We start from the raw sequence: 26,537 nt of genomic DNA on the forward strand, positions 1-26,537 counted from the left end.
ATATCTCACACCCTGTACACCTTGTCATACCACTTAAACAGCCCATGTTCTGGGTTAAATTCTTACATTTATAGGTGACCTTAAAAAAATTACTTTTTTGGGGGGGGGAGGTTGAGAGCATCATTGTTCAAAGCAAGTGTAACACTCTGCAAGTACAATCTAATTACAATATCCAGGTATTTAAACTTCACTTGATTCACAATGCTGTGTTGTAAAAGGTTTTAAAAAGGAGCAATTTTTCTCTGAAAAGTTAATAAAATTCGTCATCTAACATTAAGAAAGCCAGGTAAACAGAAAAACTCATGATCATAAAAATATAGTAAAAAATACAAGGGCAGTTAATGCAAGCAAAACAGAATCCACATTCTTGTCAAATGTGCCCGTTTTAAATGAAGACTTAAGGAGTAGCAGTATTCCTTTTAGACAGCTACAAGCCTATGAAATTAAAAAAATGCACACATTGTGTGTGTAATCATCACACAAAGTACTTGGATACAAAAATGTTTATTTTAAAAACTTTAAAAAAAGGCCAGTTTTGTCTGTTCACAAAACCGTTTTAAAAACACCATACAATTTTAACGCTGGCTAGTAAGCTGAATTTCTGATGATTACAGACAATTCTCATCACCGTGATTTGAACTGATCATTTTGTATCATCATCCAAATACATTTCCCTTTCAACTAACAGTGCTTTTAAAAATGGAGGCACCAACAAGAAATATATTCAGATGGTACAGAATCTCTTATTTCCTGAAGACACTCTGTGGTTGACCACTTCTTCATTAGTTACCTGCAGCAAGACACATTCCTGCCAAAGAAAAAAGAAGTATCTGAAGAGGTTTATCAATGTGCGCTCCAAAGTAGCTATCAATCATTTCAGTGGTGGTCGTAAAATTTTAGTGGATTGACTGGTGAGAACCTAGCAATCTCTTGGTCATATCCCACCCCAGGCAACAAAGCCTCATGTAGAACTGCAGAAGGATACAACTTAGAGATCCTGTAAGGCCTACAAATGGAAATCGCCTACACAGCCTACTTTTACAGCGGTACTGGAGAAAAATGAATGTCTGCCACAGGTTAATCCAATGGAATTGTGCTGCTTGGGATATGGGGAAAGACACGATTTATGTATAATACATATATATTCTAAGACATTATATGTAACTAGAAAACTACGCGTCTGGTTATTAGAGGGGAAGGAAAAAAAACTGCTCTAGTATGTCATCCTCAAAGAGATCGCTCATTTCCTCCATTGTTGACTTGAGAATCCGAGTCAAGATGGGATATCATATGGTTTATTGAATTTTTTGAAGTCTACCTTTTTGCTCAACACCACTGAAGGAACCCCAAGAAAAGCTTTATTTAATGATCACCTGCTTGCCTCAGTTGTTGAAAGGTAGCACTTTACAGTCCCTGTGGCAGCAGATTATGCTTGTCCTTGGTTCATATCAATGCTAAATTCCAGCAGGGAAAAAAATGATATGTTAAAGTACCAGAATCTTCATCACGAAGAGGAAAAAAAAATAATAAAATAAATGAAAATAAATGCCCTCCCAAAAAAGCCAGAAAGCCCCCAAATGTCAATTTAATATATTGAAAAACAGGATTCACAAAATTATTTTGAGTTGATAATGGTTAACTCAATTTATTGCTATGTTAAACTACATATAAATAATCACTATACTGACATAGTAGACTGTCATATAGTATTAGTTTATCTTTTTTTTGAACAATTAAGAAAGGAAAAGTAAATAAGATCTTACCTAAAGCAGTTTAACTGAAGCTTAGAACTATTTTTCTCTACACACCCTCAGCTTTCGATGGCATCCTTCTAAAACTACGGCAGTTAAAAGTTTTGTAGAAACACAGCCCAGTTTTTTAAGACCGGCTGATTTTAGTAGCCGTCAAGAGTTCTCTTGTACTAGACCTGTGTCCCTGGGGAAGAGTACCTCGCTGCGGATATCTCCTTGCATTGAAGCAGCAGCATCTAAAAAATCTAAAAAGGTGTTTCTCTTTGCAGAGATATCCCTTCAGTTATCTAGATACTTTATCCTGATGAATTGCAGACAACACACTTTTCTGATCAGCATTTCAATTTACATATGTAACAAGAGCTTAGCAATGGACTTAATTATATACTACCCCCTCCTTAACTTTAAAATAAAAAGTCTATAATTACACAATTTCCTTTAGAATTATTTTATTAAATCATAAATGTACAACAGCTTCTTAACTCTACACACGCACTTAAATTTTTTAAAGGAAAACGTTATGTCTTATTACACCATGATCCTGGCTAATAGCTTTTCAAAACTTTGAGAAAAATCTTAAAAAAGAAGGTTTCACATGTCACCTGAAACTTACAAATTTAACATTATCAAAGAAGGAATGCTTCTACACTCTTACAAAGACCACTAGAAAGAAACAACAATTAAAAAGCTAAGAAACTGTCTCAAAGGCATTTTTTTGTGTTTTTTTTATATTTTTTACAATCCTTCCTCCACAGTAAGGTAATGTTATTAAATAATCCAATCCATTCACAAAATGGCTCTCTGCATCTGCTCTGGTGTCTTCTGCCATATCACTGCATATTTATGCATGACTGAGATAAGAGTTTCCTTAACATTGTTATTTCGATAACCTGAAGCTGTTCTGTTACCTCTGGGCTCTCATCCTCTCCTATTTATACAGTGAAGCCTGTTTCAACAGAAGTAAAGAGTAAAAAAAAAATAGGTTATGAAATTATCCATCTAACCAGTTTTTAAAGGAAAGATAACATGAGCCTAAAAAGCTTTTACTCCTGCAGCTAGGTCTCCCAAGAGAAATAGCAATTGTAGTACTCTCATAAAAATCCACTTACCCATGGCCAACAGGCAGAAAAGCTCAATATCGGCTCCTCCCTCCATAACCCCCACTTCCTCCACTGCCTCCAGGACCATAGTTCCCTAAAATATTAAGACAGAGAAAAAATAAGTTTTGTCATCGTCAACAAGTCTATTTGCCAAGATTTACAGGACAAATAACATTTTAACTTTATACTTAAGTTAAAATTTCTAAAGTCACTTCCCAACAACTCATTACATCTACCCACGAAAATTCTTAAGAGGAACTTTTACACATATGTATCAATTGGGATTCTCCATAAAATGTAACCACCATCTACTATAAATAGCCAGGGTTTAAAAGTCCAGATTTTTATTTATTTAACCTGATGGTCCTTCAAGTATTATGCCAACAAGGGTGGGGAAACTCTCTCTGTTCAGAGATCACAACCCTTTAGAAACATCTTCAAGCAATTACTTGGGCTATGAACTAACCAGCAGGATTAATTAAAGCCCAGGATTCTATCTGGTCTCTGCTGCGCTACTTCTTTATTTACAAAACCACCAGCTTGGTTTTCATGTTAGGCCACTGATAGTTTTACAATTCTGGGTTAGTGAACTCAGTTCAAGTTCCTTTTTCAAACTGGAGACATTCATGAAGAACGATTTTTAGTGTGAACACTTTTTCCTTGAAGAGTGACGAAAAACAGAATATGTTTACCTCTATTAATAGCCTACAGGTTACACTTCATTTTAAAAGATGTCTACAATACAAATCATTTCATGCCACAAAACTGTCTGGTTACAAGAACCAGTGAGGTCCTAGTAAAGAGGTCAATTAAGGTTATATTCAGTACCTCCACCATATGGTCCCCCCATGTTCCTGCTACCACCAAAGTTTCCACTCTTCATTGGACCATAGTTTGAAGGTTGCTGATTATAGTTTCCAAAATCATTGTAGTTCCCACTTCCATAATTGCCTGTTAAACATCAAAGATGATTAAAATTACTGCAGTCATGTATGAGTAAATATTAACATTAAAACACATACTATACAAATGTAAATATTTATAAGACAAACCTAAAAAAATAACTACAACAAAAGTAATACCTCTCTACACTTTTAAAATGACAATGTTAAATTCAAGTACTAAGTCATTTTAAATTCCAAATTCATATTCTCCCCACATAAAGTTTTCACATGAATTTATTACCTCCTCCATAGTTGTCATAACCACCTCCGTAGCCCCCACCCTGGTTGCCATAGCCAGGTCCTCCACCACCATATCCTCCTCTTCCTCCTCCATAACCAGGACTACCTCCAAAATTGCCACCTATTATAAAATAAGCCTTTCAGTAATTGCTTAATATCTTCAAAGTCAGAACTGTTCAATCTGAGGAAGCATACCAATCTACAACAAAGTGCTATGAGGTTTAACCTTTCTTGTTAACTTTTGCAATCAGAAAATGTTACTCTATATTCTGTTATCTATGCTCTTGCACATAATACACACCTAAAAAATTTTCCCTCGCCCTCCAAACAAAACAAAAATCATCTTCCCTGTTTTGGACAGCAACTCAGCTACCAGAAAATTTCCTGGAGAATAGACATGGTTTTTTCCCAAAATAAAGGGTTAAACAGGGGTGGGAGTGGGGTGGTACTGGATCCTGGTTACTACCATTCCTTTTCCACTCAACTCTGGATTTCTGTCCAATTTTCTTGCTAGATATTGTCCATCTGAGAAGCAAATTAAATATCTAGACCCCAACTAAACCATTTTTCACTCTCTCAAATCTTGAGTTTGTCATTCTCCAGAATAATCTGGACCCTCTACTTCCTTTAACAGTAAGGACATTAGGAAAAAGATCTAAAGAGATCACTGTAATACTGAACAGTTTCCTACCAAAATATTTGTAAGAGCTCATGATCTGAACCGATTTTTAAACATGTATCATGTAAGAAAAAAAATCAACTTTTTAGAATTAGGCCAAGATACAGCATTACAAATACTCTAAACAAGACCATTTTATACATTTACCTAAAACATTACATAGGGTAAAAACTTTCTATACATTAGAAATCTGTAACAAATACAAAATGAGTGAGAACTCAACTTTGCAGAAGAAAAAAAAATCACCTTGACTACTTTGTGGGACATTAATGCCATGGCAAATCATAGAACATGTCTTAAGGGATTGAAATAAGTTAACAGCTGCAATGAAAGTTGGCTCCCTCTTCTCAAGGGCCATTTTTCATTACCTTTTTATCCTGAGTTCTGTCAAAGCAGCAGCTGTGCTCAGACTTCCTGTTCTACTTGGACACTTAGTAAAAAGCCAGTAGGCTCAGAGAATACGCCAAAATACTGAGGATAAGGAACACAGGATGTCCAACCTCACGTCACCAGGTTGTTTTTATTTTTTTAAATCACATGCTAAAATGATCTACATTTTAATTTCTGTTTGCTGGGCTCTTTAAAAGTACCAGGAGGGTACATTTCAAATCCTTACAACAGGATACTTATTTAGCTGGGGGGGGAAAAAAAGGGCAGTAAGGGAAAGCCTGGTCAGAGCTTATCCTACCTATAAACCAAGGTCACCTTTCACAAAACAAAAAAAACCAAGCCAGATAGTAAACAGGTAGGCATAGTATAGAGATGATTCTCCACCCCCCCCCCAAACCACCATCTCAAAACTAACCTCCTGGTCCTCCTCCATATCCATTGTAACCATCTCCAAATCCACGACCACTTCCATATCCATCTGTTAGGAGAAAAACGGAAGGTCAAGCACTTCAGGTGCTACCAAGCACACTGGTTGCTCACACCTGCTTACCAAACTTCTTTCCCCACCCCTTTCTGCTTCCTAATTCCTATTTTAACACTTTTTAAAAGTTTATCTTCTTGCGTCTATTCTAAGTTTTCTAACTACAGAACTGACTTATGTTGCTTTTATCCTACTGAAGAATGTCTCCCAATTCATTTTAAATATGCAAAAATATTTATGTCCTCTTAGAATTGGGTTTTTGAAAGTTCTAGCAATGTGCCTTAGATCTCAGTTGAATACTCATCCCCATTCATTTCAATAGCTGGTGGGTTGAAAGGGCACTTTGCAGGTCCAAGTAAAAGACAAGGGTAATAATTACACATTGGGGTGATGAGACTGGTCATGACCATCCATTACTACAAATTCTTACTAACCATGCAAATAGTTCAAAGCACACTATCTAAGACAGGATTTGTATTTTCAACCGAAGGACTGAGAATGAGATTGGAAACATTATTTAGGTTGGCTGAAAGAGTTGAGTCAAAAAAGTTCAAAAGATTTTTATTCAACAGTTTTGTCTGCTTGTATATTAAGCAGTATCCTATCTGGACTTACCAGATCCCCCTCTAAAATTGCTTCCTGGGCCTGGTCCAAAATTTCCACCGCCACCACGGGAATCCCCAAAACCAAAGTTTCCTGCAAATAATTGCTCACATTAGCACCAAGTTTACCACTTAGTGTGGCAGTTAATCTGATGAAAACAAGAGAGCCACACTACCTCCTCTTCCGCTCCTAGAACTCTGAACTTCCTGCATCTCTTGTCTAGATAAAGCTTTTCTTACTTCTGCGTTATGGCCATTGATGGTGTGGTATTTTTGCACTGTAACACAAGTTTCAAAATGTGAGAAGCAACCAGCATCCTGCATTTTTTAAATCACTTTTTTTAATTTGGAGAAAAGTTCAATGCTTTAAAAGGCAAAGGGCAACAAAGTAAAAACTTTCCAAAGACACTAACACAGAAAATGGAAGCTGTAATTTACTTACATACAATTTTATCCACAGGATCATGGTCATCAAATGTAACAAAACCAAAGCCCCTTTTTTTACCAGACTGTCTATCTGTAATTATTTCAATAGTATCAATTTTCCCATATTCCTCAAAGTAATCTCTAAGGTGGTGTTCCTCAGTGTCTTCTTTAATTCCACCAACAAACAGTTTCTTCACAGTAACGTGAGCACCAGGTTTTCCAGATTCCTAAGAGACAGATATTTATACAAGCATTTTTTTTTTTGCAAACTAAGCCAGACATTTCATCTAAGGAACACGTGTTTCTTCCCACAAAACCAAAGTAGGTAGTGTATGCCTTTTGCACCCCTAACTCATGACATTGGACTATCCCAAAGATAATAAAATACAGAAGCTATATGTGTACACATGCACACACACTCCTAACAGGACAGTCCAAAGCAATCTTCCCGAATTCAAAATCCAAGAGTTTGGTGCCAGAACACATAGAATGTGTTGCAGGGGCGGGGGGGGGGGATAGAGACAACCCAACAACCCTGGGAAAGACAGGCTGGTAAAATCCTTAAGACTCAGCCTCTGAAGATTTGGATCCAGCTCACCATTGCAAACAATTAGATTCTCAGACAAGTTGGCTTCTGCTCACCTCTCTGGCTACTGCTCTTTTCGGTTCAACCACTCTTCCATCAATTGAATGAGGTCTTGCAGACATGGCTGCATCCACTTCAGCCATAGATGAAAATGTTACAAAACCAAATCCCCTTGATCTTTTGCTTGCAGGATCCCTCATAACCTATAAAGCAGAAATCTGACTCTATTACCCAGTAAACACAATGTGACAGCACATATTTTTTTAGTATAGCGAAACCAAAATTTTGTTTTTAAGTTTGAGTTTGCAAGTAGGAATTTCAAAGACAATTTACCACACAGTCTGTGAGTTTCCCCCATTGTTCATAGTAGTTTCTCAAACTTTCTTCTGTTGTTTCAAAGCTTAGGCCTCCAATAAAGAGTTTACGGAACTGTTCCTTTTCTCTCTGCAAACAAAAATAGGAGAGCACAATGGGATTTAGATTCAGGTTCACATACACTTTATAAAGCTCCTAAATGCTTGTTTTCTAACAAAATTAAGCTTTTTTAATTCTACATAAATATAAGACATTTACAGTTACAGGCTTGCCAAAATGGTTTTTTTTTGTGTGTGTTTGAGTGTTCTCCTGTCTGCCCTCTAGTGATGGTTCCAATAAATCTCAAGATAGGCCAAGCGCCCACCATAAATGATCTGAAAAGGCCACCTTTTTCATTACTCAAAGTTGCACACCAATCTCGGGAGGAAAAAATAACCTTCAACATTTTCCACAATTGCTTATTAGTAAAACTAACAGCCTGATAATGGGCTAAAATGTTTTGGCTAGTTCATTTGCTTGGCTGAAAAGTTTCAACTTACACAGGTGACTATTACCTTCAAATTTTATACTGTTATACTACTACTCTGGAAAATTTAAGTCCTAGGAGCCCTAATCCACATCTTGAATTTATAGCACTCTTTTCAGCTTTCTAAAAACATTGTTATCTCATTTGATCCTAACTAAACCATCCAAGCAAGATAAAATGCTATTATCACTATTTTACAGATGAAGAAATTGAGGCAGATCAAGTGTCAGGGAATCAAAAACAATTTTAAGTTGACTACTGGAATTCAAGTGAACTGGATTGTAATTCTGCTTTAGTAACAGATCATCTAATGCCTTAAAATGAATTCTCCAATATGGAAAGTTGTCTCACATTTGTGTGCATCCAAAACTCACATTCTACTTAAGTGTATAAGTGGATTTTGTTATTTAAAGTTAACTGTCAAATAGGCAGGACTGCTGACAAGATTAAAATGCATCATTTATAACATCATGCTTCAAAACAAAGAGAAACATGTTTAATAGGAGGGAATAGTGCTTCCCAAGTCTCAATCTAGATCTAGGTTGCTTAAAAAAATTCAACATCGAATATTAATTCCTAACAAAGAAACTTCCTAGAATGTATTCAGATGTATCCCTCATTCAGGCCTTCAAATAATCCAAGCAGTACAATGAATTGCAATAAAGTGAAGCACAATTTAAAATAAAATGTTGAGATCTCGAACATAAAGGACAAAAAGGGCATCTTTTAAAAAATAAAATTATCTAGGTTTACTGAGCCTAAATTTTGAAAAAAGGCCCAAATATCAATATTTAGCTCTTAAGCTTCTTTTCCAAGTTACTATATTCCAAGTCCAACTGCACAGAACAAGTCCATCTTAACTTCCATTTTGTTATCCAAAATTTCTACTTTTGGATGTAAACCTCCTTGAAATTAGCTTCCAATTCGTCAAATAAAATTTTGATTCTTCAAATACTCGAGTCATTCTCAATGGCAACAGATTCAGAAATGCTAAGACTCAAAAGAAAGACTGACTACCCGCCATGATTAGGGCATGGCCACGTGGTAGACACAGTAAAGAAAGAAGATGGAGAGGCCAGTTTCACCTTTTCTGGTGTGACCTTGGCCAAGAAATTCTCATTTACAGAGATAAAACTCTCAATCTTTTAGTCAATGGGTTTACAGGATTATAGTGGGTGATCCCAGGTTGGAGAATGACTAAACACTAGAGGCTTGGGTTCTAGCAAGTAAAACAAATTACCTTGAAAAATTACATCCCGCGACTATTCGTTTTACAAAACTGTAATTGTGGACTATTACGATGCATGTACCTGCCTCATTTTGCATTAAGCCTAAAAGGGGTGTTTTGGTCTGGTGGTGCATCCCATTAGTGCCAGTAGAACTAAATCTAAGAAAAAGCAGCCTCCTCACATGCTTGCCCCGCAAGCTCACGCTCCCTTTAAGACATTACTGTAGGGGCTATGACGCTTAACTTTTACATGTAAGAATGAAACGAGTTTGTTCAAGCACGTATTCAAAAATCCAGAGAGTAATGGCACAATGGAGTTAAAATAAAAGCCTTTGCAGGCCAGAGGCTCGGACTTGGAATTAACCTGGGCACTGCCCGCTCGACTGGGCCCCAACATCCTTTACCGAATCATCACCCAATTGCACCAATGGGTGTCTGGAGGTGGCTGCGGCCTCCCCAGCCGTGCTCCGTCGCGCCTTTTGGCGGCCTGTCCCTCCTAACAGTTCCAACCGAAGGCGCGGTCCCCGGGGAGCACGCGAACGCCGCGCTCCGCTCCCCTCCCCCTCCTCTTCTTCCTCCCCCTCCTGGAGCAGCGGGAGGCCCTGGAGAGGCCCGGCCCGAGCCGCCCCACCCCCCCCTTTGTACATTACCGAACACGTGGTCCCGCGCGGGAGGGAGACGAGGGGGAAGAAGGCAGGGGGGATGGGCCTGGATGGCGCAGCAGCTTTTTCGCTTCCCCTCCCCTCCCCCAGGCTCCGGCCCGGCCCGGGGCGCCCCCCACTCACGCCAGGATCCTTGGCGGCCGCCCTCCCTCCGCGCTCCGGAAGGCGAGGGCGCCATTTGGCCGGAACAAGGTCGCTGCAGTAGCGAGGACGGACGGGCGTGCGAGCGGGCGACCGAGGCGACGGGCCCGGGAGAGACGGAGGGCACCCGCGCCGGACCGGAACCCACCAGCCGAATCGAGGGCAGGGACCGAAGCGGCTGCGGCGCGAGCGGCCGAGCTCGGGAAAATGGCGGCGTTGGCGCTGGGCGCGGCGTCGGGAGCGCGCCCCGGGACCGCGCCTCCCTCCCCCCTCCGGCTGCCGCCGCCCAAACGGCCCGACCCAGCGCGGGAAGCCGGCGGGCCGGGCCGGGAGGCGGGCAAGCAGCGACCCCAGGCCCGGCTCGGCCTCGGCGGGGCCTCTCGGGCTGCCGGGCCCCGAGGGAAACCGCCCCGAGTCTGGCCGCCCCTCCCCCCCTTCCCGGTCGCGCGGAGGCAAATGGCGGCCGCGGCCCCAGAAAGGGAAAGCGGGTCCGCCAGCCCCTCAGACCGGCCCTGTCACGGCCCCGCGGCGCATCCTCCCCACAACCCTCCCCCTCTGGGTCCCGGCTCACCTCCATGGCGGCGTCGGTCGCCTCAAGCCGGGGCCCCGCAGCCGAGCGAGATGAGAAGGATCTCCGCGGACGGGCGCGAACCGGACTCGTCCTGGCGCCGGTGGGGGGCTGCCGTGCCACGGCCCGGGAAACCACACCGCCGCCGGGCGCTGGGCGCAGGGTGCGAGGCGGAGAGCGAGGGCGAGGGCGGCCGCAGAGGAGAGCGACGAACGAGAGGAACAAGCGGAGGCGGCGACTCTTGCGGCGGCGGCGGCTGCTGCGACTGCTGCTCTCGCTCGCGCGGCTGCCTCTTTTCTAGAACCTTCCCTCCGACCAACGCGTCTTCCCTCTCCGCCTACGTCAGTGCGGCTGCGCAGACGCAGTAACGGCCGCCAACGGCGCGGACGAGCTACGCTCGCCTTACGCCAACGGCGTACCCCGCCCCCACAGGGCGGTGCCTGGCGCCATTGGCGTCCAGCGGACTGGGGCCGGGCGCAGAGCGCGAGGAGGCGTAAAGGGAGTCTCAGAATTGCGCACGGCCCCCGCCTCGGCGCAGGGCGGGGGAGAAACGGTCGCGCAGTTTGAAATTAACACAGCCCCCGCCCCCGCCCCGGGGCGCCCACTGGCTCCCCTCTGCGCCGCCAAGTCCAGGAGCCCCGCCCCGCCCCCCCAACCCGCCCCGTTCTGGGGCCACGACTCGGCTCCGGCCCACCTGAAGGGCCCCGATTCTGCCGCCCCATTCTTCCCGCGGCCCCCTCCCCCACTCGTGGCAGGCCCCGCCCCCACCCGTGGGGAGGAAGTCCTTGCGGGCCCGCGTTTTGGCGCCAGTGCTGACGCCGGCGCGGCGGAGCCCCCGCCCACCCCGAGCCTGCGCGAGCGCCTGGCCCTCCGCAGCCGCCTTCCGCCCCCCCCCCGTTCCCCGTCCCGTCCTCCTCTCTTGGGACCGCACCGCGGCCAGTGACGGTAAGTGGAGTCGCCGCCCCCACGCTCTCGGCGCTGCGCGGCCCGGGGGCGGTGGCCGAACGCCCCTCCCGCCCCTCCCCCCGCCACTTCCCGCCGCCCGGAGCCCCGCCCCTGACGTCATCTCCCCGCCCCGGCTTGCCGTCGGGCTCCGCCTCCGCGCTCCGCCTCCGCGCTCCCCCTCCGAGCTCAGCAGCGACGGCAGCGGCGGCGGCGGCCCCAGCAGCAGCAGCAGCAGCAGCAACAGCGGCGGTAGCAGCAGCGGCAGCGGCGGCCCCGCGCAGCCGCCCGCCCGCCGCGGCCCCGGGGCCCGTCTCACCCGCTCGCTCGGAGGCAGCAGCAACAGCAGCGGCGGCGGCCGCGGGCAGGGCTCGCACGCACTCAGGCGGGCGGCGGCAGGAGCAGCGGCCCGGACCCGGAGCGGCGGTGAAGTCGGTTCCTTTCTTGCTCTCCCCTCCCCTTCTCCCCCACCACCGGGGCCCCGGGGCCGGGCGGGGGTCGCCCACGTCGGGGCTGCACGGGTGCGGCGGGCGGGGGCCGCGGCGGCCACGGGGACCCCCCGCGGGCCCGTCCCGTTAGCTGTGGCCGAGGCCGGCGTATCCGGCGCCAGGCCCGGCTCCCCGCGCGGCTGCGGGCCTTTGTTCCCGCCCCCGCTGGGGTCCTTGAGGCGGGAGCGGGGAGAGGCCGCTGGGGGGTGGGGGGCGGCCGGGGAGGGGGATGGAGGGCGGCGGATGGTCCGCCCAGCAGCGCGGCCTGGTCTTGGACGGCGGCCTCCCTTTGGCCTTGGCCTGGGGAGCGTGGGCAGGGGGCGGCCACGTGAGGGCTCTGGCTGCGGGGTGGCCACGGGAGCCCCGGGGGTCTGCTCGTTATCTGCCAGAGCTCCAATTTGGGTCCGGTGGGATTAAATTGGGAGCACTGCTGCCCGCTGTCCCCGCCTAACTCGGCAGTCCCCGGGTGCTCCTTGCCCCGGGGGTCGGAGGAGCACCAGGCTTTGTGTCTGTTCCCTCCCGGTCCCCACCCCTTCCCCACGAAGGTTGGAGAATGCTAGGGCTTAGGTGAGCATGCTGGTGGAGGCTTAGGTGTGTGCCACTCGTAACGTGCGCAGGAGTGAGCTCCAAGTGGGCTTCTCCATTGGATTCTGTCCAAACTCGCTTGTGTTGAGAAAGAGAGATGTGTGCTGCATACATGGGGGTTGGAATCAGGACCGAACTTGTATTCAACTAGCTTTTTCTCTCATGTAAACTTCCTTTTAACTGTCATGCATTTTTCTAGTAAAAGCTCTTCAAGTCTGCAATAAAAAATGGCCTCCAATAAAACTACATTGGTAAGTTAATAAGCACCTAAAATATGTAAGGATTAACCCAAGTCTTCCCCCCCCCAAAAAAAATTATAACTTTGCATCTCTGTGGTTCATAAACACACATCCAACTTTAACCAAGTGTAGGAATTCGGGCCCCATCCAGAGACCTTGAAGTTAGGAAGAGAGGACATTAAAGTGACTTTGTAACAAGTCAAATAGATCTAGTGAGAAACTCATCTCAAACACATAGGGGCTTGTTGTAGGGCAGAAAAGAGCTTCACAGAAGCTACATAAAGCAACAGTTACATAGTATTTTCTGAGAAAATAACAGGGTTTCTTTAGCATCCTTTCTTGCTATAGTCGTCCCATAGGCTGCAGCCAGCCTGAGAGAGGGCCTATGGAATTCCTCAGAGCCTTCTGATTGGCTGAAGCCACAGTTGAAGTTTAGGTGATTGTTGCTTTAGGGACGTTTAGTTTAAAAGCCAGGTTATTCCTCAAGTTAATCTGGGGTAAAAGTTACTCTTTGAACCACTTCTGGTTTTTGTTTGTTTTTTAGAGCTTTGTGGGAGCCAGGGAGACTTTAAACTGCTGCATGTCTCCCCAAGCTGTATCAGTCAGATTGTAATTTCCTTATAAGAAAGTTTTGGGAGACAGGGAAGGACAGAACTCCAGTCTTTGTGCATATTTCAAAACAGCCTTTTCTCCCAAGTATAGTGTTTTGCATCTGGCCATTTCATGATGCCTCATATATCGATTTCTGTAGCAAAATGTGCATAAAGTTGCATCTACTTAGACCCATGGAATTTAATACTTGCCAAAAGCAAATCTTCATTTGGAACATTCATTGAAAATTCACATGAAAATCACGAAATTCAAAGTTATGGTTCCCACTGTAACGAGTTCTGTATTGTATTAGTAATCTTTTTAGGCCTAAAAGGTGAGTGTTCACACCTCTGAACCCACAGTGTCTGTTTTTGCTTTGTATACAATCTTTGGATTTCACAGTAAAGAAAAGAGAAAATTGGTGATGAGTCAATGTGATGTTAGATTGTATATTTGAGCCAAATGCCAGGGAGAGTACATCACTGGCTGAAATACTAATGCTGTCCATGAGGTTCCTGAGCGCTTGGGTGTCACTTATAATGTTAAAGTGGCTTTGGGAGGAGGCCTGGATAATACCCCCCTGCTTTTTTCCTTCTGATTTTTCCTTGGCTTCCTCAGCCAAATCTCCATGTTTTTATTAGTTTGCATTGATTTCATCTTGTGGCCAAAGAAGCCAAAGGAAAGAGTTACCTGCCCATGAGGTAGAGGATGGAGGGTTCTGGTAATGAATGATGGGCAGAAGGAGCCCATGAGAAGGTCAGGTTGCTCTGCCATCTGTGTCAGTTGCTCTCAAGTCAGCAAAGAGGTGTGCACACTGGTTCCCAAAACTTTGTGCCATCTTACCGTGCTTTGTACCTAAGTGAACAAAGGTCTTCCCAAGAGGACCCCCGAATGGCAGCTTTGCATCGTAAAAAATCAGTGGGATTTTCAGAGAAATCCCCCAAACCCTAGAGGTGCCAAGTCTGATGTTCTCCCCTTTTTTCTATGACTGAGTTGTGAAAGTGGTTTCGTTTTTCTTTGCCACGTGGTAGAGAGGAGTGGTCTGGGATTAGAGGGGGATGCCCCCACACTGAGAATTTTCGTAGTTCATTTTTCCAGAAGAGAGCACTGAGCATGAAAAGAGCCCTCCAAACCAGCATCCCACCAGGGCATTGGGCGCCGGGCCTGCCGGCCAGCCTAGCCTCTGTGCCTTTGCCTCTTTCTCTGGCTCCTTCCTCCTGGTTTCTGCTTCTGTTCTGTTTAACCTTTTGAACTTGAGTCTCTGCTCTTTGTCTTCATGGACAGCGGCTGCTTTGTCTTCTGTCGGGTCAGTGCTCCATTCTGATCAGCTTTTTGTCTTTCCCAGTTTCTCTATTTGCCCCCCAACTATTCTGACTTTCCCTGTTGCTCATCTAGTGTTCAGAAGCAGAAAGCTCTTGGACCATGCTCCATCCACATACTGCCAAAGTATCTATTTCCTCTTGGTGCTGATGATTTTACTCCCTGGGCATCTCCTTGGAAGTTTTAGTAAAACAAAATCATAAGTTTGATGAGTTTATAATGGAGACGAGATATCTTCCATTTCACATGGTGTCATAAGTATGTGGGTACGTTTGTGTCAATATTCGAAATATATACTCTTGGAATCTTGACACTCCTCACTTCTTTGTGCATTCACGCTATATTGGGGAGGTTGCCTTAAGCCACCAAGCAACTAGAAGCCATTGTTTTCCAAGAAAACATATACTAAGTGAATGCTTAACTGGGGAATCTGGGAGAATTGTTTCAGTGAGTAAAAAAAACCTTCAGAAAAACATGGTTGCTTGAAGACATAAAAGTATTGTCTCTTTGAATGTGGGCTCCTACCAGAGGCCTGGTGGCATTACTGATGAGCTGGGCCACCATTTTAGAACTTGTTCTCTTAAGGGACAGAGAAATAGGAGCCGTTTTTTTTTCTTTCACCTCCACCTTCAAAATCATTTTGGCTTCTTAGTGTGGTAGCAGTATCAGCTTGTTTTAAGTGGTCCGAGATAGTCCAAGAATTAGGGCACTACCTGGCTGTCAGCTTTTCACTGTATTGTTGGAGCGGGGGAGGCACAGGCACGTGTTGGCTGTTTCCTGGGCCAGCTCTAAGCCGAGCACGGCCCACTTTGAGACTTTTGGGTTGTATTTTAAGAGTGAGTTTTTAACTGTGTCTGCCTCATTCTCCCTGCTGAGCTGTAGTCCTGTTAACACACTTGATTCAATTACCAGCCATGTGACTGGCCACATCCATGCATGTCCCTGGTTAACATGTGGTTTCTCAAACAGAAGGGGCATCTCTTTGCTCTGTTTGCATCCTGCTATGACATTTTATTTGTTTTTGCTCCTTTTGGGGGCTCTGCACTTGGGCATGTGTTTACAGTCCTAGGAAGCCTTGAATTGCAGCAAAGGGTCAAGACAGCTGGGAGTGGCTTCTTGGGGGTGGGGGGGGGGCTCTTGGGTGCCTTGTCCTTCTGCTAAGGCATCTCTGTGGGGGGGGGTGTAAATGAGGAGTAGCAAGTGGAGTCTGGGAGAGCTGCCACATGTTAGAAGTTAGCCACCCGTGATGGTTAAGTGAGAAGCAAGGAAACCCAAATGCTTAACGCGGCTTTTTTTCCTTTTTTCTCTTTTCTTTCCTTTTTTTTTTAGCAAAAGATGGGAAAGAAACAGAATGGCAAGAGTAAGAAAGTGGAAGAAGCCGAGCCTGAGGAGTTTGTGGTGGAGAAAGTGTTGGACCGGCGAGTGGTGAACGGGAAAGTGGAATATTTCTTAAAATGGAAAGGATTTACTGAGTAAGCAGCTCCTTTGCTGTCCCAGCTGCCCCAATAAGCGTCTGTCGGGTGGGACGGTGGGGATTGAAGGGCTTGGGGCTTAGCAGCCCAGGACATTTCCCCGTGTGGCCCTGGGAGAGTTTCTTCAGCTCCCCTGACCTCTGTCAGTGACTGGCCTGAGGCATCCACTACCCCCGGGTCTGGGGTCCTGGGACTTCCTGAGCGCTGGTATAAATTGAGGTTTTTAATCCAAGAGCAGTCAACAAACATTGATGCTCAGAAGACAGATAGAAACACAAGAAACTGGTGTCTAGGAAAGCCGCGTAGACGTATCCCCGGTAAGCGGGGGGCTTGGGAGGGTCTGGTCTCTGAGGAGATGAGGACGGGCCCCAGGCAGGAGCTGACCGGTTAGTCCTGCCGCGCAGGCCCTCTGTGGCATGCGTCAGAAGCAGTGTTCGGTGCTGCTGGACATGTCAATGGCCTCGCCATCTCTGCGCGGTGTACGCTGGACGTAGGCCGGGAGGCCCCGAGCCTCTGGTCCAGGGGTGGGAAGGGGCACTCCCTGTGCTCCGGTTAGGGCCAGGGCTGCTGGTGCTGCGGTGTCTGGCCACGATGGGGAGGCCGGGCTGTTTGTATTGATCAGTGTCAACTCTTAAGTCTGGTTGCCCTTTCCCAGGGACAGTGGTACCGGGTGCTAGAAGTCTTCATGTAACCTAACAACACTTTACAAAGGTCTTGTTCGATCCTCATAGAAGCTGCCACCCGCATTTTAGAGATGAGGAAACTGAGTGTTCCGAGGTGAGGTGACTTGGCCAGGGTCACGCTGCTGGTCGGTGCCAGTCGTGTGAACTCCGTCTCCCATTTTGCCATCTTTTCAGCCTGGCTTTCCAGCTCTCTCGCTCTTCCGCTTTGTCTTGGTTTGAGTCTTTGTATCACATCTGGGGCCTTGTGCACAGCACAGCTATGGTCGGGTGGTGTTTTTGGAGTTCCTTTCTAGCTGCCCAAGTTTGAGCAGGGCCCATCAGGCCAGGAGGACTGCTGGAAGGGCCTCAGGCATCGGCCAGTGGCCATCATCGGGGGAGGTGCTTGACACCCCCAGTGAGGGCTAGGGCCCGGAAGGGATTCGGAGAATGGGTATGTGGGCGTTGACAGTGAAAGGGAAACATACCAGTGACAGTTGAGAATCCATGTAGCAGTGACAGTGAACATGGTAACTTTGTAGCTTCAGCGGGTTGGAATCCACAAATGTGAGTGTGGGCAGAGCTCTCTTGGGGCACTCAGCAAGGCTCCTGCCGCCATCTTTGTGCAGAGAGGTGGGGGCTCCCTCCCAGGGGTCACAGGGCCCTCTTAGACAGCCTCTGTCGGCTTTCCACAGTGATTGCCCTCAGTTAAGTGGCTGCTAGCAGAGAGGGTGCATCCTGAGGGCAGAGCAGACTCAGTTTGAACCTGGGCTTTGCCGACATTGCCCCACAGGGTTGAGGAGGAAATCTTGCCACCTGGAGAGTTCCCAGAGCTGTTCCTCTGTTTCCTTTTCTTGGCAGCTTAATAGAGCCCACCTCCAGTAGAAAACCACAGCTGCTTCCTTTCCTTGCCCTTTGACTTCCTCTGCCAAGCTATTCCTAGTCCCATGAACAGTAAACACCTGCTATGTGCCCAGCACTGGGGATTCAAAGAAAGACACCAGACAGTCTGTGCCCTTGGGGAGCTCACCATCTAATGAAGGGACACAACCGGTCATAGATGGGATGAATAGGAAAGAATTAGCAGAGAGAAGGGACTAGAATCCAGAGAGGTTGGGAAGAGCTTGGGAGGGGAGGGGGGACTGGAAGGAAGCCCAAAGGCAGAGGGGCCAAGGAGAGCATTCTAGGAATGAAGGACAGCCAGGAGGGGGCCCAGGAGGATCATGGTGCCCTCTACCGAACAGGGCCGATGGAACACAGCTAGAGCTGGGTTTAGTGGTGGGCAGGCTGAATCGTGGGAATAGGTGTCTTTACTTCCAGATGGCTAGGAATATTTCTGTCTTTCAGCCACTGTTGATCCTTGCCATTACACTTGATTAGACGTAATCTGGTCCTGCTACCACCTAGAAAAGATTGGTATTAATTAGCCGAGACAGGCTCATCTGTGTAGCCTCTTATCCGAATCTCTTTACTAAAGTGGCTAAGTCATTGCAAAGTTGTCATTTCAGGACTCTGATATGAGCTGTTGGTTCTGCCCCCAGTGTTTGATTTTTCTGTCCTAAATGCAGGTAGGAGAGAGCTACTATAGTCAGTTTTCTGCTTGAATAAAGTCTCCTGTGTTAAAAGGAGCATTTCAGAGTCAGGAAGTGTAGGCTTAACCCAAACCCTGCTCCTCCCAAATGAGCTGGGTGCTGGTTTCATGTTGCACAGAGAAGGGGAGAGGAAGCTGGAGTATATATCAAGAACCAAGAGTTTACCTCTGCTTGTGTAGCAGCATGAACTGAAAGGGCACTGGAGGGTTTCCAGTACACTGCCCATTGGGTCACTAAAATTAGACTACGAAAAGTGAGCCCTTTTGTTACCCTTTGGGGTAAATAGGAACCAGGGGTCTGTAAAGGCCGCCTTTTGAGCCTGGGCATTGGCAAGTGGCCCTAGGTCAGATCTGCAGTTGTGGGAACTTGGCCAGCCTTTAACTGTCAGTTGAACAGAAGGCTGGGGATCTTAAGATTGAGGAGGGGACGGGGGCCTCTGGATGAGGTCAGGAGGCCTTGGGAGGAGCTTGAGCTGCAGAGAGAGGGAGGAAAAGGTGGTGCCCGTTGCTTTGTCCTCCAGTGAGATGTTTCTTTCCATTTTGTGGCTTTGGGTGGCTTTCTGGGAATGTTCTGGATTGTCCACAGCGTGGAATCCTCTCCTGTGGAGTCTTTTTGGGCGTTTAGGTCCAGGCTGAGCAGACAGAATTGTAGAATCCCTTCCCCTAGGAGAGAGAGGTGCTAGGGAGTCAGGAGGAGGGGCCTGGCAGATGAGAAAGTAGATACAGTTTGAAGGTGAGGGTAGTAAGCCCTGGCAGGCAGCTGAGGCACTTTGCTGGGGCGCTTTGAAAGAGAGCGACGTTTTGTTCCATGGTGAGGACGGTGAGCAGGAGTGTCCCGGGTCCCTCTTATGACCCCTCCAAGGTGATGGTGACAGTGACAGTGAAGGAGCTTCAGTCACATAAAGAGCCATCAGAGAAGGGACTGTTAGGCCCAGGGAGGAGATTAGTGTCTTTTCTGATGTGGAAGGAGAAGAGGTGGGTTCGAGCTCAGTGGGTGCCCTGATAGCTCAGTCTGGGAAGGAGGTTCCTTGTAGAGGTGGCGCGCTGTCGGTCAGGATCCAGTGTGTGTCCAGCAATGGCTCCTTGTGGCCTCTGCCCACGCCGGGCAGCCTTCCTCGGAGGGCCTGCCATGCCCAGGCCACATCTGTGGTTCTCAGAGGATCCTAGGGGCATAGGATGGGCAAAGTATCCCCCTGCATGTGATAATGGAGAGACACATGGGTGCGGGCCGGGCCAAGCCAATCCTGGGGAGCAGAAAAGCTCCCCGTGTTAGACCCTTGGGATCTGGAGCTGAGACTGGACAGAGCCCAGGCCCAGTTCCCCTGCCCAGGAGCCAGAGAAACTAAAGGGGGAACAGGCTTTTGTGTTTTCTTTTCTCTGTCCACCTGCCAAGGATGGCTGGTCCCTGGAGGGGAGGGCCTGACTGCTCTCCCTCCCTAAGTGGTTGTGAAACAGTGTTGGAGTCCCAGGGGTGGCAGGTGTTCTCAGCAGTCCTGGCTTCTCACGGCACTAACCAGTAGTCAGAGAGGTCACCCATGAGCTACTATGGAAAGGGAGGCCCAGCTAGAGAGCTGTTGGGCTTTCCTGCAGGTGATAGGGCATGTGGTCTAGTACAGACAGCAACATGTCTGGGGCCAGAAGGCCCATGATTCTGCTCAGATTCCGTGTCCTTTTTGAAAATGGGAAGTGTATGTGTGAGGAAGCTGCCTGGTGAGCCTTTGTCCTCCCTGGCGCTGGACCAGCCTTGGACGTGGCTGGACGGACGTCTCTCTCTGCTCGTTTGGCTCCTGTCCAGCGCAGGGGCCATGCCATCACCAACGACCGTGGGGGGCCTCTGTTGGTCTTGGTGGCTTTGTGTCCTGAGCCCCTCTGCCCTCCCTCCCCAGCTCCCAGGATCCTGCTCTGTCCTGCTTTTCCTTCCTTTGCTTCGGAGTCTGCGATCTCTCCTCGTCCCTTCATCCAGTCACCAAATCTTGGCATTATGCCACAGCATCTTTCTTGCATCCTCAGTTAGGATCATGTTTTGCCAGGCACTTACTGCAGTGCCTGGCAAACCACTCCCTGTCTGTTGGTGGGAGGTGCTTCTTCCCCTCCCTCCCCCCTCCCCGGGCCTGGACCCTCCATAGAAGGGGCAGCTCATGGAGCCACTCAACAGACCCCAACATTTGGAGCCCCATGAGGACCTCTGGAAACAGAGCATTCGTTGGCACCTGTCTTCCGCTGTCCCTGTCCTAGGTGCAGGGAGTCCCTGTGTTCCACTGGGCCCTGGAGAACCCCAGCTCTCTTGTGGTCAAACTCTGGGAAGGCTGTGGACTTGGACTCTCTGAACTGTTGCCCCACTCTGATGACTCCCTGACCTTGTGGGGTGGGGAGGAGTAAGGAGCTGTGTGAACGTCAGTGAGGGCGGGACGGTGCCCAGAAGGGCTCATGGGGAGGCAGAAGTGCTGGTGGAATCTCTGTGGAGCCTCCGTTCAGTGACAGCCCTCCTCCCAAAATTCCATCCTGTCTTGTGACTTCACTCTGTTTCACGTAGTTCACAGTGAATTGATCTGCTTCCGTCAGAGCCTCTGGGACGTGGCACTAATTGCAATTCGTTGCTTCCAGAGTCCATGCAGAGCACTTGTGACAAGGAGGGGAAAGTAGGGGGGTGGTCTCGACTCTGAGCCCCCCCAAGTAGTTAGAGAGCCGTGCCAGTGTCATATTCCCCTTAAAAAAAGGGTTTGTCTAGGGAAGTTTGGATTCAGTCAGAGGGTGGCACCAGGAGGGCCTCGAGGGTTCCCCATCCCTGGTCTGTAGGCAGGGCTGTTCCTGCTGGTGAAGAGGGCAGAGACCTTTTTGGAGTCTTCCCAGTGGAAGCGGTAACCCCTGCATCGGGCCAGGGCTAGGGCCTGGGGCGGGGATGGTCATCGAGGGCTGACCGTCTGCTGAGTACCATCACCTTGGACTCTTCCCAAACAGTGCCGACAACACGTGGGAACCCGAGGAAAACTTGGATTGTCCAGAGTTAATTGAAGCATTTCTAAATTCCCAGAAGGCTGGTAAAGAAAAAGATGGAGCCAAGAGGAAGTCTTTGTCTGACAGTGAGTCAGATGACAGCAAGTCAAAGAAGAAGCGTGAGTCGGTGAGTGTTCTGGAGCCGAGGTGGCGGCACTGTTGGGAGGGAATTTGTGGAGGGCCTGGAGCGCTCACGACTGTTTATTCCGCTCGAGAGTCCTGTGTTAATGACCCCCTGGCGAGGCTTCTTCTCTCACTCTTGGACAGCCTGCTTCCCAGCCCTTGCCTCAGTTTCCCTTCTGGGGCAGATGGCCTGGGATCCGTGCCAGCCCTAGTTCAATGATCCGAAGTCCCCCGAGCCCATCCTCTCTGGCCAAGCTGTTGCCTTTTGCTTGTGTATCATTTAAGTGTTGGGGCTCGGCTTTAACTGTCCTTCCCCAAGGCTCTTGAAAGGACAAGATCAAGAAGAGGGCACGTGTTTGGATCGTTGACAGCCCCATCCCATTTCCTTTACTTCAGGGTCATGGACTCTCTGTAATTCATACAGTCTTTTTATAATTGTTTATCTTCCAAGAGGTGTCCTCTCACACTGGATCACATCAGTTCCACAAAAGCCCCTTCACCAGGGGAGTTTTTGCTTCCTGTCAGCACCATGAACAGGCTAGGGCTTGAGGAAGTGAGTGCTTTCACGTCATGGGTGATGAGCTGCAGGGTTTGGAGGACCCCGGAGCTAGACAGTGTTTTATGTGGTGAATTCATTGTAGAGCGTAAAAACATAGGCTGTTTTTTAAGATTGGCTGTCATTACCTTTTGTCTTCTAATTTTTTAATTGCATGGACAAATCTTAGAGTCTCCCCCTCCTCCCAAGAAATTCTGCTCTCTGATGGGGTGGGGGGTGGGGTTGATTGCATTACGTGAAAAGGCAATCTGAAATAAATAAAATCAAAGCGTTGGTAGCTGTCTAATGGCACAGCACGTGCTGTACGTTTGAGTTTTTTTAAATCTTTTTAAACTGACAGTTCAAGACTCAATTTGGTTTTTGGCTGAGCATTTTTGTGTGTGTGTGTTTGGTTTTCCGTTTTCAGTGCTGACCATAGATTCCCACTTGAGCCACTTGGATTTTGTGTGATGTGATCATTCACTATAGCTTTTAGAGAGTTCTGTGCTCACTCCTGGGCTTTGTTCTCATCCTCTGTGAAATGAGGGATTTGGGCCGGATGTCGTAATAACACTCCTCTTTAAAGCTGGCTAGTGAGATGTGCCAGTGTGGAGAGAGTTGGCTGACCAGACTCTTGTCACTTTTCACGACAGGCCGACAAGCCACGGGGCTTTGCACGGGGCCTTGATCCAGAGCGAATCATTGGTGCCACGGACAGCAGTGGAGAGCTGATGTTTCTCATGAAGTGGTAAGAACTGAAGTGGGAGGTGGTGGAAAGGGATGTTTGCTAAAGTAAGTTTGTGGAGGCACCCAAAGAGAGCATCTCAGCTGGTTTTCATGGTATACCTCTAGCCCGTGAGGGAGGAGACATTTATAAGCTTCTTTAGCAACTGTACACACTAGGCTGTGTCTGTGCGTGTGTGAGCGCTCGTGTTGGGGGACACGTTTAGAAATAGTCTGGCCATCTCTAGTGAGATGTCACAATTGTCCAGTTCAGTGCCTCCAGGCTGCCCATGTGGATACTGAGGGACAGGTGGAGATTTGAATACTGGACCTGACCCTGCAGGAGGGGAGTGATTTGTTCTGCGAGAGGTGACTTGAGCAGGGCCTCAAAGGGATTGGTGAAGGGTTAACTGTAGAGGTGCAAGAGGAGACAGCGTTACCAGGAGCTTGTGTGTGGTGGCCAGGAAGTGGCCAGAGAAAGGGTGGCTGTTGGGCAGTAGCAGAAGGGGGTGGGCTGTGGATGCCCTGTGAGCTTTCTAGCTGTTTAAGTTCAAGGCTTGAGGGTGAACTGTTCAAGAATATATTGTTTTCATCCAAATAAAAGCATTCTTGACAGAATTAATCTGTGTTTGAACATATTTCATTTTTAGCGATAGGGATTAACTTGCTTAGTCCACCAGTATTCCTTGTTAACTTGGTGGAAGGTTGGAAAGGGTCCTTTGGCAAACAGAATGAACACAGGGAAGGAAAGGTTCAGGGATAGTGCCCTGTAAAGAGGAAGATGTGGAGTTTCCAGCTCCCATAGACTAGTGTGTAAACGTGAGAGGGATCTTCGGCCTTTGTCCACTGGACGTTTACCCGGGCTATCCACTTCCTGAAAACTGAAAAACAAAAGGCTGCAGTATCGGACACAGTGATCAGTCAAGCGAAGCATGTTCTCAAGATGGGCGATGTAGTGGACAGCATTGGGGCGGGTCCTGCTTTTAGGGGTCATTAAAAAAAGGTGTAGCCATGGCCTTCTGAAATGACTAAATTGTGCATGATGGACTTTGAGCCCCAGCCCCAGCCCCTCACGTCTTAAAGACAGATCAGTCTCCACTAGCCAAAATGAAAAGATGGCTTCTGACTGGGTGGGTGGCAGAGGCTGGCTGTAGCAGTACCCAAGACAACGGGGGAGGCATCAAGGCTGTTTTCTCTGAGCCAATGGCCCCGTCCTAGAAATAAGAGAATTACTGTGTGTTCCTCTACCCTACAAAAAGATCTGTCATAAATTGAGTTTAGACCAATGACTTTTTTTTTTATAATAACTATGGGGCTTCATAAATTGACTGTCAGCACTCAGCTGGGTCTGTGAGCCCATTGGTATTAGTTGCTACTTCCAGTGGTGTGGATCAGAACCCACCTTTGCCTGCCCATCCTGTTCAACAGCATGACGTTATGTAATTATGTAGGGTTCAAGGGCATTAGAACTTGAAATGAAAGGAAAGCTCTTAGACACCACATTTTCTTGGCAGTCTTCTGATTTCATTACATTGTCAAGATAAGTGTAATTGAGTCTACTGAGATTCCTTTAAATTTGATATTATACGGAAGACACAAGAGGATGAAATAGCCAGTTGGTATAGGCTGCCCTGGGTCCTGAGTTTGAGAGAAAATCCCGGGAATGGCAGGCTCTGGCCAGTGAGTTTCCAGTTTGCCCCACAAGCTCAGATCCATCAAATTCACCCCTATTTGATTAGAAGCCTAATCATCCTTCTTTTAAATCAGCACTTTTCAATTGTGTCGACGTTCTGGTTGTTTTTTGACCCAGCTTTTTCCACCCTCTGCACAGGAAAGATTCCGACGAGGCCGACTTGGTGCTGGCCAAAGAAGCCAACGTGAAATGCCCTCAGATAGTCATCGCCTTTTACGAGGAGCGACTGACCTGGCACTCCTGTCCTGAAGACGAAGCGCAGTAACCGTTTGCATCGCTTTTTTAGAAATATATATATATACACACACACATATATATATATTACCAAACCTGGATATTGATTTCATTGTTTGATTTGTTAGCAGTGTGAGCGCCATCTCCATCTAATGAGAACTCAGTTGGGTAGGTTTTAAAGTAGGTTTTTGTTTTTGTTTGGTTTGTTTTTCGTTTGGGCTGGTTTTTACTTTGCAGCAGCAGCACTGGTAACTGAACAAGTAAATACAAGCTTTCTGCATTTACTTAACATTTATCACAGAAGAGAGCATTTGATACTATGGAATTATTAACTTCCTCCACAGTAGAGAAAAACTTTTATAAATACTGATTAATACCTTCTGTAGTCACTACTCTGAATCCTAAGAAGTGTTTAGCCCCCATGTATGCCTAAGGTTAGCTGTCTAAGAAATTGTTGTGTCCAGGTAGCATTTCCCATGATGCTCAGAGTGGCAGAAAATGTGCTGCCTTCCCTTCTCCAACCACTAGAACAGAATGATTGTGTAGGCGCGTCAAAGCCTTGCCGGGGTGTTCATGGTAGTGTGCGCTCAGTGTCTGGGCCCTGTTAGGGTGGTGGTGAGCATCTTCCCTGTGGGCGCAAAGGCAGCTCCAAGAACACGCAGAAGGGGACAGCTCCACATTTGTTATCCAAAAGGGATCCTCTTCCCAAAGCCTGAGGTCCAGATCTGGCTGGGCAAGACCCCCGTCTGCTGGGGCTCCCCACGGCCCAATATCTCCAACGGTGACGTTGCCCAATGCTAGGTTAGAAACGTGTGTGGGGAAATGTTGCCGACACTTGTTTGAACGTTTACCTGAAATGTTGAAATAGAACCGTTTTGGCCTTGATTTTAAAAAAGGAAAGCTTGGACTTCCTGCTTCAGAAAGTAGGGGTGTCCCATCTTATTTTACTAACCAAAGGGTCCTTTCTCAATCATGTAGTAACATCCCCGTCTGCTGGAACATAAATATTCTGCCCAAAGGGCAGGCATTTGGGGGGGGGGGTTGTGTTTTCCTAACTATGGGCATAAATGGGGAAGCAGACTTACCCATGTTATGTAGTCTTCTATACTCTTGATGTGCATGTTTTTCCTTTATCCCAACCCATCCCTTCACGTAGAACCAGCCTTTTGAGTATTTGGGTCACTTGGCTCCGCGGGAGTCAGGCAAAAAAAATAACTTTGTAGTCATTGGAATGTTATACAACTGTATATTGTTTACTTTATTGTAAATACTGGTGAACAGTGGTCAATAAATAGTTTTATATTCTTCCTTTACATGCAGAAGCTTTTTCTAAACTCCCCTCACATGAATGGAGGTGCTAGGTGTCATGAATGTCTCGCCAGCATTGCCGAATCATTCACCTTTAAAGTTATGGATTGGGTTTCTTTGAAGGGTCTGGATGCCTTTTGTTTTTTATCAGGTATTTCCTGACATACCTGCCACCGATATGAATCCTCCTTTGTAGCAAAGAGAACCGATCCAGTAAAACTGACCAGAACGGTTTACTGCAGCACGTGCAGTGTTTGTGCCCATAGGCTCCCACCAGCACCCCACGAGATGAGTAATTGTCATTCATACGTTACTGCGATCGAATCTACACTGGTTCTGCTTCCTTCACTTTTCCATCAGTTCATGCGATACTTCCTGTGTCTGTGACTCACTATGTTCAT

The 26,537-nt window shown here is 47.3% G+C and overlaps 2 protein-coding genes across 9 annotated transcripts; one reads left to right on the forward strand and one right to left on the reverse strand.

Moving 5' to 3' along the window:
• Nucleotides 1–488: 488 nt before the first annotated feature.
• On the reverse strand, nucleotides 489–10,946 carry HNRNPA2B1 (heterogeneous nuclear ribonucleoprotein A2/B1). Of its 5 annotated transcripts, none has more exons than XM_078150941.1 (13): nucleotides 10,643–10,945; nucleotides 7,533–7,643; nucleotides 7,256–7,402; nucleotides 6,630–6,840; nucleotides 6,364–6,465; nucleotides 6,201–6,281; nucleotides 5,520–5,582; nucleotides 4,037–4,156; nucleotides 3,680–3,802; nucleotides 2,861–2,945; nucleotides 1,764–2,697; nucleotides 1,382–1,454; nucleotides 489–808 (listed from the first exon to the last, which is right to left on the reverse strand). In XM_078150941.1, the coding sequence occupies exons 1-10, from the start codon at nucleotides 10,646–10,648 to the stop codon at nucleotides 2,884–2,886; spliced, it is 1,026 nt and encodes a 341-aa protein (XP_078007067.1). In that variant the 5' UTR covers nucleotides 10,649–10,945; the 3' UTR covers nucleotides 489–808; nucleotides 1,382–1,454; nucleotides 1,764–2,697; nucleotides 2,861–2,883. The 5 variants fall into 5 exon arrangements, with proteins under 5 accessions (XP_078007067.1, XP_078007065.1, XP_078007072.1 ...); XM_078150939.1 differs by having other exon boundaries at nucleotides 1,374–1,454; XM_078150946.1 differs by lacking the exon at nucleotides 1,764–2,697 and having other exon boundaries at nucleotides 10,643–10,946.
• Nucleotides 10,947–11,488: 542 nt separating this feature from the next.
• On the forward strand, nucleotides 11,489–26,141 carry CBX3 (chromobox 3). 4 transcript variants are annotated; one of them, XM_020993389.2, is made up of 6 exons: nucleotides 11,489–11,584; nucleotides 12,854–12,905; nucleotides 16,134–16,276; nucleotides 21,485–21,647; nucleotides 22,832–22,926; nucleotides 24,733–26,141. In XM_020993389.2, exons 2-6 carry the CDS (start codon nucleotides 12,882–12,884, stop codon nucleotides 24,857–24,859), a joined length of 552 nt encoding a protein of 183 aa, XP_020849048.1. In that variant the 5' UTR covers nucleotides 11,489–11,584; nucleotides 12,854–12,881; the 3' UTR covers nucleotides 24,860–26,141. The 4 variants fall into 4 exon arrangements, with proteins under 4 accessions (XP_020849048.1, XP_020849050.1, XP_020849047.1 ...); XM_020993388.2 differs by lacking the exon at nucleotides 11,489–11,584 and adding an exon at nucleotides 11,923–12,012; XM_020993391.2 differs by lacking the exon at nucleotides 12,854–12,905 and having other exon boundaries at nucleotides 11,561–11,584.
• Nucleotides 26,142–26,537: the final 396 nt, after the last annotated feature.

Source organism: Phascolarctos cinereus, unplaced genomic scaffold (genome assembly GCF_003287225.1).
Source record: "Phascolarctos cinereus isolate Bilbo 61053 unplaced genomic scaffold, phaCin_HiC Scaffold_1;HRSCAF=81, whole genome shotgun sequence".
In the NCBI taxonomy this organism is placed as follows: domain Eukaryota; kingdom Metazoa; phylum Chordata; class Mammalia; order Diprotodontia; family Phascolarctidae; genus Phascolarctos; species Phascolarctos cinereus.

What these genes read in the sequence shown, in the direction of transcription:
- HNRNPA2B1 (XM_078150946.1), bottom strand. An exon ending in CAATTTTAGAGGGGGATCTG is followed by an intron (nt 5,583 to 6,200) that starts GTAAGTCCAGAT and finishes TTCTCCTAACAG; the next exon opens with ATGGATATGGAAGTGGTCGT. An exon ending in TTATGACAACTATGGAGGAG is followed by an intron (nt 3,803 to 4,036) that starts GTAATAAATTCA and finishes GATGTTTAACAG; the next exon opens with GCAATTATGGAAGTGGGAAC.
- CBX3 (XM_020993389.2), top strand. Translation starts at nt 12,882, where the DNA reads ATGGCCTCCAATAAAACTACATTG. An exon ending in CCTCCAATAAAACTACATTG is followed by an intron (nt 12,906 to 16,133) that starts GTAAGTTAATAA and finishes TTTTTTTTTTAG; the next exon opens with CAAAAGATGGGAAAGAAACA. An exon ending in CAAAGAAGAAGCGTGAGTCG is followed by an intron (nt 21,648 to 22,831) that starts GTGAGTGTTCTG and finishes TTTTCACGACAG; the next exon opens with GCCGACAAGCCACGGGGCTT.